General features: G+C 50.9%; 1 protein-coding gene across 1 annotated transcript; it reads left to right on the top strand.

Moving 5' to 3' along the window:
• The first annotated feature begins 565 nt into the window (after nucleotides 1–565).
• LSM4 (LSM4 homolog, U6 small nuclear RNA and mRNA degradation associated) lies at nucleotides 566–11,665 on the top strand. Its single transcript, XM_005279002.5, has 5 exons — nucleotides 566–781; nucleotides 1,490–1,531; nucleotides 4,754–4,852; nucleotides 7,305–7,488; nucleotides 10,888–11,665. The coding sequence occupies exons 1-5, from the start codon at nucleotides 779–781 to the stop codon at nucleotides 10,974–10,976; spliced, it is 417 nt and encodes a 138-aa protein (XP_005279059.1). The 5' UTR covers nucleotides 566–778; the 3' UTR covers nucleotides 10,977–11,665.
• Nucleotides 11,666–12,516: the final 851 nt, after the last annotated feature.

Consider the following 12,516-nt stretch of genomic DNA (forward strand, 5'->3'; position numbering starts at 1 on the left):
TGCCCAGAGCCCGGTTGCTAACAATAGTGCCCTGTAAACACTGGCAGAGACAGGACTGGAAGGAACACGAGATGGGAGAGATGATTGAAGTTTCTCATTGTTTCCCGTGACGGTTCAGCTCCATCACAGAGGAGCTGTGGTTGACGGCCACAGTTTTAACCGCTGTGCTGATTAGCTCTCTAAGCAGGGCTGGGACACGAGATGCTCAGACAATGGGGGCCGCCAGCCACCTGCACGCACCACGGCCGCCCATGGAAGGGAGAGCAGCCCCGGGGAGCTGGACTGAGCCCTACCAGCCTGGGGGGGGCAGGGGGGGCGGTGCGCAGAACAGGCAGGAGCGGGGCACTGGCATATGGTCTGGGCGGGGCTTTGGGGTTCCCCATCCGGGGTTCGGGGCCCCTCGGGGGGCGCGAGTGTTAAATACATAAACGGGATTTTAACTGACGGGGGGGGGGGTGACACTCCCAGGCTCGCTGGGTCACGGGGGTCACCAGCGCAAAAGTTTGAGCCCCCCCCCCGGCCAGCTGGAGCGCCGCGCAGAGGCTTGTGGGTCATGCAGGCGCCTGGAGGTGCGGGGGGGTTGTGGGTAATGCGGACGCCCCGCGCCATTCCTGCCTTGGCGCCCGCCGCCCTTTGCGGCACCGTCGTAAAACGGCGGCTGTCGCTTTGCGGCTGGCGCTGAGGACTGGGCCGGCCCCGGATTCGCTCGGAGTTTATTGGCTCGGGGCCGCGGCGGAGGCGGTTTGAGCGGCGGGGCCCGCGCGGCCGGAGCGGGAGGATGGTGAGTCGGGGGGAGGGAGCGCGGGGCTGGGGGGGCTGAAAGGGGGCGCGGCTCGGCGCGGGGCCGGCGGGGGGGGGGGTGTAAGGGAGGAGGAAGGCGCGTGGCCCTGGTGCAGGGCTGCCCAAGAGGTACCGTAATACACCTAATAGCGCTAGCAGCGTGCAGCGCCTAGTCCCGGGGGTCCTGGTCCAGGGGCTCTGCGGCACTACCGTAGTCCACCTAATAGCGTACACCCCCTAGCATAACGGGCCCCTGGGCTGTGGCTGGAGGGGGTCCTGGGTGCTACCATGATACACCTCAACCACTGAAATGTACAGCCCCTAGCACCGTGGGCTCTTAGCTGCTACTGTGATAATGCACCGGGCAGGTCAGTGTGCGGGGCTGTGGTGTGGTAGATGCTGGGGGCACTCGCGGTTTGTGGCTTGGCTGCGCCTGGCATGTGGTGCTGTTTGCGGGGCAGGGAGTGTCTGGGTGAGACTCGGTCCCTGCTGTTTTTTACCTGACGCTCAAAGGTAAATTTGAGTGGTGGGAGCTCCTGTAACATATACCTGGCAAAATGGTTCTTACTCCTCCCTGCAAAGTGAAACAGAGTCATCTTGTGCGTGGTAGTAAATTCATAGCTAAAATCACTTGGTCTGTAAATGGACCGTTTTATCCTCTATTTTGCTGACATGTTTCTCAGGCTTATCCTCTTTCCTTCTGTTCTAGCTTCCTTTATCCCTGTTGAAGACTGCACAGAACCACCCTATGGTGAGTAACAAGGGTATTTCCTACAAGGGTATTTCCTACAAGCAATGCTTGCAATCCCTATAAAGCTGCTTGGGTCACCAGGTCAGAGTCTGTGTGTTGGCAGGTAGGGAGGTGAATTTGGAAGCTCTAAAGAAGTGAGGTGCCTTAAATGTATTTTCTGTATCTTCCCTGTGCTTCAGCCACAATGTAGTGTGGTGGGCCTTTTTTCAGTCTCTTATTAACTTAGTGTAAAGTAAACCTTCCAAATCTTGAGTGACTTCTTATGAAATAAGGTTAGAATCAGACATAGCAGAGATTCTAAGCAGTGTCAGGTGCATTTTTCACCACTCTCAATTTAACAGAAGTCTCACTGTTTTAAAGGTGAGTCTTTGGGCTGGTGCTCATCTCTTGTTTTAATTTAAAACCGATAGTCACGTAATTTAACAAAGCATCTAGTGTGTTTGCGCAGCAACTACTGCACGGCGCTTTCTAAGGGCATTGCAGCTATTCTGGAACTTCTAGCACAATAATATCCCAAGTACCTTTACGTTAGAAAGGCAGTCTGTATATGAATGTTAGAAAGATCCCGTTGTAGTCACTGCCTGGTCACTGTTAAAAAATTAACACAAGAATTGGTCAGGTAATTATGGCTGTGTAGACAAGTAGCTAGGGCCAGCTGATGCTTATTATCCAACTCTGTTGACTGTTTTTTAATTCCTTTGTATGTTCGTCTTTGATTGTGAGCTCTCCAGGGCAGAATCTGCATCTTCGTATGTATGTGGAGAGATCGGGCATGTTGTGGGTGCTACTGGAATGCAGACAATAAAAATATAAAACTCTGTTAGCAAAAGTTGTTTGCAGAGAGAACAGAACAGATTTAAATTTTATTAGAGAATATTTAAAAGAAATAAACGATACAGAAAATTTAAAGCGTAAGTTATTGGTCATTGGGGGTAACATGCAGAGTATGGGGGTATGTTGGTGTTTTGGGGCTGGGCAGCACACATAGTATATACACACTGCAATGTCCCCAATGAGGGGTGGGTAACCGGTGGGCGGGATCAGGACACAGTCGATAAACGGTGAGGGTCTATCACCCATACGGGAGGTAGAGATAGTCATGGGTATAAGTAAGCGGGCTGGGTAATGGGGATGGGGTGACCCTCACGTGGCGGGATTCAGCTAGGTTTGGTGGGTTTAGGGCTCAGGGGATAGGGTCCAGCAGGGGGTGTGTGTGGGTGCACGAGGTCTCCCCGGCTCACTCTTGGTATTGGCGGTGGCCGGTGATGTGCTCGATGTAAATGTCCCGGGACCAACGGATAGCGTCCGAGACCATTAGGCGTCTCATGAACAGAACAGATGCTACACAAATGCAGATCTCATGCAGCATCATTTGGAGTTTGCCTAGACTTAGCTTTTCTTTGTGTTTTGGGGGCATTTTCCTCACTTTATCAGAGTAAGTGGGGGAAGATGAAGGAGGCTCACAAAACTTAAGGGCCAGATACACCTCTACCCCTATATAACGTGACCCACTATAACATGAATTTGGATATAACACGGTAAAGCAGCGCTCTGTGGGGGGGGCAAGGCTGCACGCTCCAGCGGATCAAAGCAAGTTCGATATGACACGGTAAGATTTTTTGGCTCCCGAGGACAGCGTTATATCGGGGTAGAGGTGTATCTTGTTCCAGTAGCACTCTTATTCCGCCTGTTTTCTCTTTCCTCTCCTTTTTATTTTAATGGGGGGGGGGGTGTTTTCTGAGTGGGTCTCGTACCCTCTGGTTGGGGTGTCTTGCTGACTTGGGTCTAAACTGCCCCAAGCAGCAGAGGGAAACAGTCTCTTGGTCATGTTAAAATGTACTGTAACCTAAAGTATTTAAATTCAATGAACCTGGTTGTCCCAGTACAGTTCCCTGTGGGCAGTAACGCCTTGTGTCAAACTGTACAAGCAATTTGACACAACCGCAAGTCACTGCTGCAAAGTGGATCAGGGCCAAAGTGGTGCTGGATACAAAGCGGTCTCTGTCCTGTAGAGAGGGTGTCCTTTTCAATTCAGGTTGCAGGCAATGATACAGGCAGGGCCACTAGAATTCTGAGGTGGGATTAGCAGGGCTCTCAAACACGCATGCGGCCCGTGGAGCTCTTCCCTGCGGCCCCCAAGCTCCCCGCGCGCCTCCCCCCCCAGTTACTGCCTGTCGCCGCCAAACTCCCCTCACCCCCGCCCCTTTCCCCCGAGTTATTTTATGTGGCAGCTAAGCTCGCTGCTCCCCAATGTTTGGGGCCGGGTCTCTCTCCCCCGGCCCCACCTGCCGCCCCCACGCACCTCCCCCAAGTGTCCCCCGGGCTCACTTGCTGCCCCCTCACCGCCCGGAGCCTGCAGCTCATGCTGGCTCCGCTCCAGGTCCTAGTGCCCCCCTCCACTAGTGCCAGGGCAGGCTGCCCTTCTGCCGTAGTCCCGAGCCTCTCCAATGCCCCAAACCCCTCATCCCCAGCCCCACAGCCCTCACCCCTGCACCCCCTCCTATCCCCAAACTCCATCCCAGAGCGTGCACCCCTGCCCCAGCCCGGAGCCTGCACCCAGCACCCAAACTCCATCCCAGAGCCTGCTCCCCCACTCAAACTCCCTTCCAGAGCCTTAGGCAGGTGGGGGCGGAGTTTTGGGTGGGGGGGCAGGTTCTGGGCACCACCAAAATTTCTACAAACCTGCCACCCCTGGAAGAGGCAGAGCAGGGGTGGAGTGGTGATGCAGCCCAGTGCAGTGGGGGGGCTTTACTGAGTGTATATATTTTATTAAAACCGCTTGGAGGAGGAGGTGGAGAAGAGACGGGGCAGGGGCGGGGCCTCATGGAAGGGGTGGAGTGGGGGCGGGGCCAGGGGCAGTGAGGGTGGGTGTCAGTGATGCAGCCCTCAGGCCAATGCACTAGTCCTCATGTGGCCCTCGTGGTCATTTGAGACTGAGACCCCTGGATTAGAGTGTGGTAGCAGCTTTTTAATCCTAAAGCTTGAGTAGCAAAAAAAGGTTCCTAGCACACCTCGGGTTTTATTCTCCCTGTTTCCGTACAACTCCCATTAACAGGAGGTAGCTGTTATATGTGCATGGAACGTGGAGTGGCTATACCTCTTGGCGGGTCTTGTTTCTTGCCTAAATTATACCATATACGCGGATTTGGAAATTCACTTGTCCAGTCTTGCACTGTGACGGTTGCTGGTTTATTGTATTTGATTTTCTCCATTGTCTCTCAGTTGGTGGAATTGAAAAATGGTGAAACGTACAACGGTCACCTAGTGAGTTGCGATAACTGGATGAACATCAACCTTCGAGAAGTCATCTGCACGTCCAGGGTAAGGTTGGCTATTGTAGATGACACTGTCAGGTGCCCCATGCTAGGAACCCGCAGTCTTACTCTGGCTGTCTGATAGCTGCTGCCTGGCCATCGTTCTGTGTTCTCCATTTAGTGGGTCACCACTTTTAAGAGATCTTTGGTAAGAACTAGCCTGTCTGAGCTGTTCCCGTTGACATGGTATTCATGCGTTCTGCTCAGTCACAGTGTTTAATGTCTATGTAGAAATGGGGAGGACCTTCTCTTAAATGCAAATAAATGTTTGTGTGCTTGCCACCAAAGGCAAAGAAACAAAATGGTCAAACACCAGCGAGTAAAACAGTTTGCAGGAAATCACAGGAACCAAAATTAACCAGGCTGGGCAACGGGAGGAAACGTCTGCTACGGAGTAAGTGCTTCGTTTCCAAATAAAGAGGAAAAGGGGCTCAAGAAGAGAAGTGGGGGGAGGTATTGTGGAGATTTCCACAGAGACTGAATCTGAACTGATAATAGCCTGCTGTTGGGTCAGGGTGGTCCAATATACAAAGGTTCCATCTTGGTTAACCGTGCACGCTATGTAACCGAGCTTAGCGCAGAGGCCAAAACCGGGCAGCCCCTACAGAGGATGGGGAGGTTGCGCCACCCTCACCTGCTCTGCTCGGGCCCCACCCCCCTGGTGCCAGCCTCTGCCACTAGCCATGGCTCTGTTCCTGGCCCCAGCCGCAGCCCATCCCACGAGCCACGGCCCGGCTCTGGTGGGGGTAGGGGGCGTGACCCTGAAAAGTTTGGAGACCACTGGCTTAGAGCCAATCTTTGTGCACCTTTCCTAGACATTAGTGTAACCATGATCATGTTCTGCTTAATGTTTTGTTTGACTTTCTTCTTCCTTCCTGTGTCTGATAAACAAAAACAGTTTGAGAGTACTGGGATCTGTTTTTTTACCTATATTAAATTGGAGTTAGATGGTGTCTGATGCTTTGGGAAGGACACTGGCGGCAGGTAAAGCCTGGAGTACGGTTAGTGAGCAGTTAGAGCACCTGTTTGAGGGCAACAAAGTTTCCAGTGTCTGTCCCTCCCTCCCACGGCACCGCAAAGAAGCTTGTAGTGGTCAGAGCAAGCCCATAGAGTGCTACACAGCTGGATGCATGCCTGGCTGGGTTACACCCACGTGATTGGTTTGGCTCATCCTGCCTGGCTGCCTTTTTAATCACCCTCCAGTTGTGCAATAGAAAAACATCCATAGACAAGCCCAGACTTAGCAAAATACACCCAGGATACAGTCAAGCAGGCCTCAGCTGACCCTGCTGATCTCTGGTTAGTTGAATGGTATTAATGGCAATGGCCACTAGATGGCATGGGACTGTATCTGGAGGATCTGGCTCTAAACTAGTTAGTTTGTTTACTTCTCTGAGTACAGAAACAAGGAAGTGAAGGGAGACTGGCTCAATCGTTTCCTGTATTTTGAGCCGAAGTCCAGTTAGGAAGATCCAAGGCTGAGGGTGGGGGACAGCAGTAAGCTAAACAGGAGCAAGGCACCCTTATTGCAGAGTAAGTGTCCACACAGGGAGCTAGCCCTGAGTAACCCCATGTGTGGACAAACCTATGAGTTTATTTCAGTGATGAAATGCCCTTTTTGGTGGCTGCTTTCTGACTAGCATAAGTTAACAAAAGGCAGGGCAGGCTCTCTTCTCCCCTTCTCCCGACTGCATCATGGGTCAGTCTGTGGGTTACTGTTCAGCTCAGACACTGCTCTGATTTCCCTCCTTCTAGCCATTTCATCCATCATTTAAAAGCTAACCTACTAACAGGGTTTTGTCCACAGCAGAATTGGAAGGTTCTGCAACTCACTTCACAAAGGGCAGCCCCATAACGCCAAACCTTAAACCTGCTTTTCAGAGCCACTTCCTCCTGTGGGGACCTGTTCCCTCTGAAATGTGTGTCTGGTGGCCACCCTGCCCCTGCATTCATTCTGCTCTGTTGGGTTCCTCTAAAGGCAGCCTTCGAGTGCCACATTAATAGGCCCAATAGGGTAAAATGGGTGGGTGATCTCCCAGGTTCTTGGAGCTGAAATCTCCGGTTGCAGATATGCCTCTGGTGAGGAAGTCGTGTTTCTTGTTGCCTTTGAGTCTGCTTTCTAAGTAGTAGTTTTTAGTTTGCTTTAGTCCTGTGTACACTTTCAGTCCCTCCTAGTGCTCAGTAGATGTAAGGATCTTACCCTCCACCTTAACTCAGACTTCGTGCACTTTTAATAGTGTGTGATTTATCCCACAAGTGATGTGTTAAAACTTTAGTGGCAGATGTACAATGCCCCCTCCCCCCCCCCCCCCCCCCCAAGCCAAGGGATGTATTTGTATTAGAGGAACCATTTATGCTGACAATAAATAAGTGGTAAAATTTTCAAAGTGATTTCTGAGCCAAAGACGTCAGAGCGCACGTGTGCACCTGCTCTGCCCTAACGTGCTTCTCCCCAACAGGACGGAGACAAATTCTGGAGAATGCCAGAGTGTTACATTCGCGGCAGCACAATTAAATATTTGCGTATCCCCGATGAAATCATTGACATGGTGAAGGAGGAGGTGGTGTCAAAGGGCAGAGGTCGTGGTGGCATGCAGCAGCAGAAACAACAGAAAGGCCGAGGAGGTGGAGGTGCCGGGCGAGGTAATGGTCCTGTTTGCTTGCAGTGGAGTACCTAGGCTTGTGTCTCAAGCAAATCTCGTCGGTGTAACTGTTGTTGTTGTTCCTCAATTTTAAACTAATAGTGCTGTGTGGTGTGAGACCCTGGATTCCTACAAAAGAGCCAGCTAAGGAGGACTAAGTCCTTTGCCTTGTTCACAAACATGCTGTAAGGCAGGTGAACACAAAGGGAAGCGCAGGAACTGTTCCTCTTTGTTTGCTGGAGCTGGGTAGGAGCGTAACAAATAAGTCAGTCCCTGAACTTGGCCGTGTCAGATTCCTTCCAAACAAGCTGTGGCCCGTTCGGGTAATCGCTCTGTCCCTCTCTTCGCATGAGGTTTGTGCTATCTGCTTCGTTGGCAAATCCATTTGGGGGAAAGAGTGAACGTTGTGTCTGAATGTGCTTTGGGTTCTGACCATTACTGCAGTGGGGGAAGGGCAGCCTCTTCCCAGTGCATGGCTCAGGTGAGGCACTCTAGTCTGCTTAAGAGACGCACATCTGGCCATCCCTTTGGGAAGTCTTTGCATGGCTTGTAAGAGACCTAGCTGCTGACTTTTTGTTTCACTTGCTGAATGTTTGGAGCATTCTCACCCTTCCAGCTGAAGGCTTCATGTTTGTTATAAGGCAGGGGTCTCAAACTCAAAATGACCATGAGGGCCACATGAGGACTAGTGCATTGGCCTGAGGGCTGCATCACTGATACACACCCGGTCACTGCTCCTGGCCCCGCCCCCACTCCGCCCCTTCCATGAGGCGAGGCCCCGCCCCTGCCCCATCTCTTCTCCACCTCCTCCTCCAAGCGGTTTTAATAAAATATATACACTCAGTAAAGTCCCCCCCCTCTTCCCCCCCCCTCCCCCCCCCCCCACTGCACTGGGCTGCACCACCACTCCACCCCTGCCTTGCCTCTTCCAGGGGCGGCAGGTTTGTAGAAATTTTGGTGTGCCCAGAACCTGCCCCCCCCCCAACTCCACCCCCACCTGCCTAAGGCTCTGGGAGGGAGTTTGGGTGAGGGTGGGGGTGCAGGCTCTGGGAGGGAGTTTGGGGATAGGAGGGGGTGCAGGGGTGAGGGCTGTGGGGCTGGGGATGAGGGGTTTGGGGCATTGGAGAGGCTCAGGACTAGGGCAGAAGGGCAGGGGAAGGGCAGCCTGCCCTGGCCACAGTGGAGGGGGGCCCAAGGACCCTGCGGCAGCAGGTGATGCCGGAAGCCGGCAGAGCAGAGTGCAGTCAGCATGAGCTGCAGGCTCCGGTAGAGCCCGGGGGACACTCCAGGGAGACGCGTGGGGGTGGCAGGCGGGGCCGGGGGAGAGACCCGGCCCCAAACATTGGGGAGCAGGGAGCTTAGCTGCCACATTAAATAACTCAGGGGTGGGGGGCGTGGGGAGCTTGGCGGGCCGCAGGGAAGAGCTCCGCGGGCCGCGTGTTTGAGACCCCTGTTATAAGGTGATCCTCTGAAAACCACTCTAGAAATACGTGTAGGGTGCAACGATCACAGGGGTTGCCCCAGCCCCAGGATCCTAGCATTGCTGGTCATTCCTTATCCTCCTGCTGCTTGTCTCACACCCTTGAGGCCAGTTGCAGCTTTGGTCAAACCTATGGGATTCACTCAGTACTGCTCCTTGCTTAGCCAAAGAGTTGTTCTTGAGCCAGGGTTTGAAGCGTCTCTTAAGCACAGTCCTGGACCTCACGTTCATTCTGTTACAGCAAAATGTGAGGTGGCCTAGGCCACCTGTGACCCGAAACTGGCTCTCTGTGCACCAATAACTGGAGAGAGATTGGCTGTTCTGTGGGTGGAGCAGCCTTAAAGGCTGGTCACCAGAACCATTTCCTCTCATACTGATCACACGAGGAGTTGCAGTGAGTTTGGCGGTTTCAGATTTGAACTGGAGAGACTCTGTTTGCAAAAGCAGCATCCCGAGGAATGTCCATCTCCTCCCAGAGGAACAAAGTTAGGATTTCTGCTGCTCTTGCTCAGTCTCTGAAAGCCTTCGAAATGCAAAAGTGACCTTTAGAAATCTGAAGGCGCCTTTATTTCTCTTCCCTGCGCGCCGGTGACCACAGCCCTTGGCATTGCTGCTTCTGGATTCGGTGGTTTGGACAAACATTTTGCATGAAATATTTCCTCTAGACCTTGCGCTGTCGCAGTATCCACCTGGTGGAGAGCAGAGTTGATTTCTCCACTTGAGGTAGAGGAGTTCCCTGCTGCTTTGAGGTGTAACTTTAATTAGCTCAGGGGATATTTTAAAGGGTGGCTGTAGCATTCGCGAATCAGCTGAAAGGCTCTGGTTACTGCGGCACAGAAAGGGTGACACAGTTTGCTAAGGAGATAGCAGGCAGGAGCAACGCTATCATTGGGCGCACCGTTCATGCCCCTTTCAGCAATCGGGGGCCTCTTGCTCCTGGCCAGCAGGAGGGGGCACTGTAGTCCACATCTTCAGCCGCTTGGGGGAAGGAGGCAGCTCCTCCTTTCAGGCCAGCAGTGTGGCTAACTGAACAGTGCATGGACAGGCTGTAGAGCCAGGGTCCCCAAACTAGTACGTGTCCCACCAGTGGCATGCGAGTTTGGTGTCCCTTCACAACAGTTTAAGAAGGTTGGAAGTCACTGTTCTAGAGCCTGCTGTGCAAGGGTGTAAGCAGGGTGAATCCCAGAGCACCCCTGTCTCCAGCACACCACAGTCATCCTGAAAGCTGGTCTGGAGAAGCTCCCTGGCAGCATGTTTATGCTGATTTGGGACTAGCTTAGTTTGGTGAGCAGTGCTGGAGAGAGGTGGAATTGGGGCTATGCTACAAGGCTGCTCCATTTGCTGATGCCCTGATCAAAGCAGCCCAATCGCGAGTGCCTTCTGGGTCAGTACGCTGGGTGGAACTGAGGCAAGGTAATAACACAATGCGATGCTCTTGTCCCATTTTGTAACTGGGGTATCTTCAAAGTGAGTCACTTTCTCCATCATGTGGATTTCTGCATCCTTGTTGGGGTCCTTTTTTTTCCTGCAGTAGAATTTTCTAATCTCGCTAAATGACTGAGACATTGGTCTAGTTTTTAAATCCATGTACTGGGCCCCTTATTTTGAAAATCGTAACTTTTAATTTGTGATCCTAGTGCATTCTACTAGTAACTGCTGCAGTGAGTATCTTGCTAACAGTCTTTGCAGAGAGAGATCGGACAGCACTCCGCTGATAAGAGAAGGGCGGTTACCTGGTTGATTAGAAAAAGGGGTGTTGTGGATTAGCAAGGTGAGGGTTTTAAGGTTCTTCTATCACCTCATTTGAGAGCCATGGAAAAGGAGTCTACCAATCCCGCAAAGCACGTGTGACTGTATTGCACCCAGATTATTCACTGGCGGTTACAGCCGATTTATTCTCTCACTGCTCTTCTTCCCCAGGAGTGTTTGGTGGTCGTGGCCGAGGGATACCAGGGAGTGGAAGAGGGCAGCAGGAAAAGAAGCCAGGCAGACAATCTGCAAAACAATGAGACTCTGTACCTTTGCCAGAGACAGTGTTGGGAGGCTATATGGTTTTGTCACCTCCGGATTGCCATGTGTATAAAGGTGTTAGATTTCTAAACTTCAATTAATCAAGCTAAACAAACTCTGAATCATCATGCAACTTGTCAGCCCCCCAGATCCCAGTCTGCTGGTAAAGCTAGGTAATTGCGGTCACTTTTTTAGCCAGTAAATCCATAATTGGAAAGATTTGGGTTCTCTTTTCAGTTTGGTAAAGGAGGTGACTTCAGTAGACTCTCTCCTGAGAAGTTACATTCTGTTTAATTCTTCAGGCTCACTCTATTTTTAATACACACGGAAATGTTGTCCCTTGTATGTTTTAAGAACTTGTGTAAACATTTTGAGGACAGTTTGGTTTTGTTCTTTGTTTTATACTTGAAATCAGATTTGGGATGTTTTTACATCTGTTGCATACACACAACTTTTTAGTTAGAAAAACTGAAATCGAGGACATTGTATCTTTGCTTAAGAGCTGTCTCAAAGATTCTTTTTTTTTTTTTAACGCCTTTTTTAACTAGCCCTCTGTTTCTGATGAAGCAGTGGTCCCTCTCTACCATGCCTTGGACCATAGGCCAAGGGGAAAACACTCTTGGGTTGTGTGATTTAAAAACTGAAAATAATAAACCTACTACTACAGGTTCTCAAATCACATCACTAATTCCTGGCTTTGTCTGCTTTGTTACTGTATGTGAATTTCACATCGGGAAGTCCTGAGGTACTGGTACCAAGAGGCTAACAGCTCTTTTTACACTATATAGAATTCATTTGGTCATAACTACTTGAATGTTTCGTTGGCTTGTGCGCATGCACTATTCTGAGTTCTCCATGGTAAGTGAGTTTCCCAAATACTGATATATTTTTTTTTAAATTTAAGACTGTGGATGAAACTTCCTTTGTAAATGGGTTGAAATGCCGATGCACCACTTAGTCTTCAGATTACTTTATTTGAGAGAGGATTGAATAGTGAGGTAAGAGGAGGATGTGCTTTGACTAGTCTTTAACCCTAACCTCACTCTGGAGACTGACTTTTTTTGAAATAAGACTGATTTCCCCCCTCCCCCCCAAAAAAGCTTGCTTCTTGCTTGATGCGTAGAGATTAATTTCATTAACAATATCTGGCATTTCTAAGCCTCCTGTAAGAATCTGGGCTTAGTTTTTTTTATCCTGATGAAAAAGGGGAAATCCTGGCCCAGCTGAAGTTAATGGGAATTCCCCGTTTTCAGTGAGGACAGGATTTCCCCGTTGACTTCAGCAGGGCCAGGATTTTCCCCAGTCTTCAGTCCCAGAGGTTGTAATGTTCCCTGAATGAGAAGTGGTCCTAGAATAGACTTACTGACCTGTTGAAACTTTTGGCATGGAAATAGGTGCTGTAGACTTTTTGCCTCAGCTATTTCTTGTCTTGAAAGACTTAAGTAGGTTTTTTTTTTCCCCAAAAAAATATTACAGGTAACTTACCCTTCAGCTCTTGGTGAGAACGCAATTTCCTTTTTAAAGGGGTATCTGTTTGTG

Source organism: Chrysemys picta, chromosome 25 (genome assembly GCF_011386835.1).
Source record: "Chrysemys picta bellii isolate R12L10 chromosome 25, ASM1138683v2, whole genome shotgun sequence".
NCBI classification, from domain to species: domain Eukaryota; kingdom Metazoa; phylum Chordata; order Testudines; family Emydidae; genus Chrysemys; species Chrysemys picta.

What these genes read in the sequence shown, in the direction of transcription:
- LSM4 (XM_005279002.5), top strand. An exon ending in CTGCACAGAACCACCCTATG is followed by an intron (nt 1,532 to 4,753) that starts GTGAGTAACAAG and finishes ATTGTCTCTCAG; the next exon opens with TTGGTGGAATTGAAAAATGG. An exon ending in AAGTCATCTGCACGTCCAGG is followed by an intron (nt 4,853 to 7,304) that starts GTAAGGTTGGCT and finishes TCTCCCCAACAG; the next exon opens with GACGGAGACAAATTCTGGAG.